At 59.7% G+C, this 1,479-nt stretch overlaps 1 protein-coding gene across 1 annotated transcript in view; it reads left to right on the top strand.

Annotated features, from left to right (window-relative positions):
* NACA (nascent polypeptide associated complex subunit alpha) overlaps positions 1-1,039 on the top strand; it is a 9,659-nt gene extending 8,620 nt beyond the window's left edge. Inside the window, exons 6-8 of the mRNA XM_014525471.2 lie at positions 54-182; positions 364-486; positions 911-1,039. Coding sequence (XP_014380957.2) covers positions 54-182; positions 364-486; positions 911-925 — 267 coding nt within the window. The 3' untranslated portion in view covers positions 926-1,039. The remainder of the gene's footprint in view (positions 1-53; positions 183-363; positions 487-910) is intronic.
* Positions 1,040-1,479: the final 440 nt, after the last annotated feature.

Genomic DNA, 1,479 nt, shown 5'->3' with positions numbered 1-1,479 from the left:
CTCCCCCCCCCCCCCCCCCAGCAGCTTCACTGCACCACCCCCTCTTCCCCCAGATCGAGGATCTGTCCCAGCAAGCGCAGCTGGCAGCCGCTGAGAAGTTCAAGGTGCAAGGAGAAGCCGTGTCAAACATCCAGGAGAACACACAGACGCCCACAGTGCAGGAGGAGAGCGAGGAGGAGGAGGTGTGTGCCCACAACTGGCCCTTGTGTCTAGCGGAGCATGCTGAGAACTGGGGCTCTTACTCCTGTTTGGGTGCCATTCCCCCTCCCTGCCCCTACCCTGGGTTGAGCGATGCTGTCTTCATGGGGCCAACCCCATGTCGGCCTGATGCCCCCCAAGCCAACCCTGCTTCTCTCTGCTCAGGTGGACGAAACCGGCGTGGAGGTGAAGGACATTGAGCTCGTCATGTCGCAGGCCAACGTGTCCCGGGCGAAGGCAGTGCGCGCCCTCAAGAACAACAGCAACGACATCGTAAACGCCATCATGGTGAGTGTCCCTGTGGCCAGGCACCAGTTGTGGGGCAGTGAAGAGCAGCAGGGAGCGGGTTTCCCCCGGGACATACAGCCATGGACAGTGGTGCCAGGAGCCCTGTGGGCCATGCCTCTGAGAGCCCATGCCTTCTTCGCCCCTCTGCTCGGTAGGGCCAGCCTGGCACTGCCCTGCTCGGGCATTCCTCATTTTCCATCCTCACCACCTGGCAGGGATGGGGCAAACAGGACAGCTCCAGGCATCCCAGCCCCCTCTGGGCTGTGTGGCCAGGCAGAGAGCCAGTGTGGGGAGGTGCCAGGCTGCTAACTGCCCCATATCAAATCAAGAGAGCTCAGAACGGTCTGCCCCCTTCACAGGAATCCCCCCACCCCACATGGGGCCAGCCTCTGATCCCTCTCTCCCCTTCTCTCCCCTTCTGCAGGAGTTGACGATGTAGCCGTGGGAAGGGAGGAACCTTTTTGGTGTTTCAAAGCAGAGTCGATCACAGCTAGATTTAACCTTTGTACTATTTCTGTCGAGGAATAAACGTTGTGGCTTCTTGTTGGTGAAACCCTCCTATTTTCTTGGGTGAACTCTGCACTTCCCAGAGGAGCTGAGCCCGTGGGGGGCCGAGATGCGCCTTGTTCCCCTGCCTTCGTCCTCTGTGAGGCAGCAGGACCCCCGTGCATTAGCCCCTGGGTGTGTTTCCTGAGCAGGGAACACTGGTCTTCAACTTGACGTCCCAGCAGGCAGGTCTGTGGAGTATCACTCAGAGCTGGGGCCAGGTCCCTAGAAATCTGGGCTGCCATACATGAGGGGTTTAAACCCGACCCCTTTGCCTCCTGGCTCTCAAGCCTTCACATCGTGCTTTCTCCACGTCGCTCCAGACCCAGACGCCAGGGTTGTATGGATGGGAAATCCTCTCGGAAACGCGTGAGCTCACCCCAGGGGACGACGTCAGCAAACACTGAGATGCCACAGGAGCCGGCGGCCCTGTAATTACACAAACAA

The sequence above is a fragment of the Alligator sinensis genome, unplaced genomic scaffold (assembly GCF_000455745.1).
Source record: "Alligator sinensis unplaced genomic scaffold, ASM45574v1 scaffold1065_1, whole genome shotgun sequence".
NCBI classification, from domain to species: Eukaryota; Metazoa; Chordata; order Crocodylia; family Alligatoridae; genus Alligator; species Alligator sinensis.
Note: the sequence above shows the minus strand (reverse complement) of the source record. Positions and strands in the feature narration are given on the sequence as shown.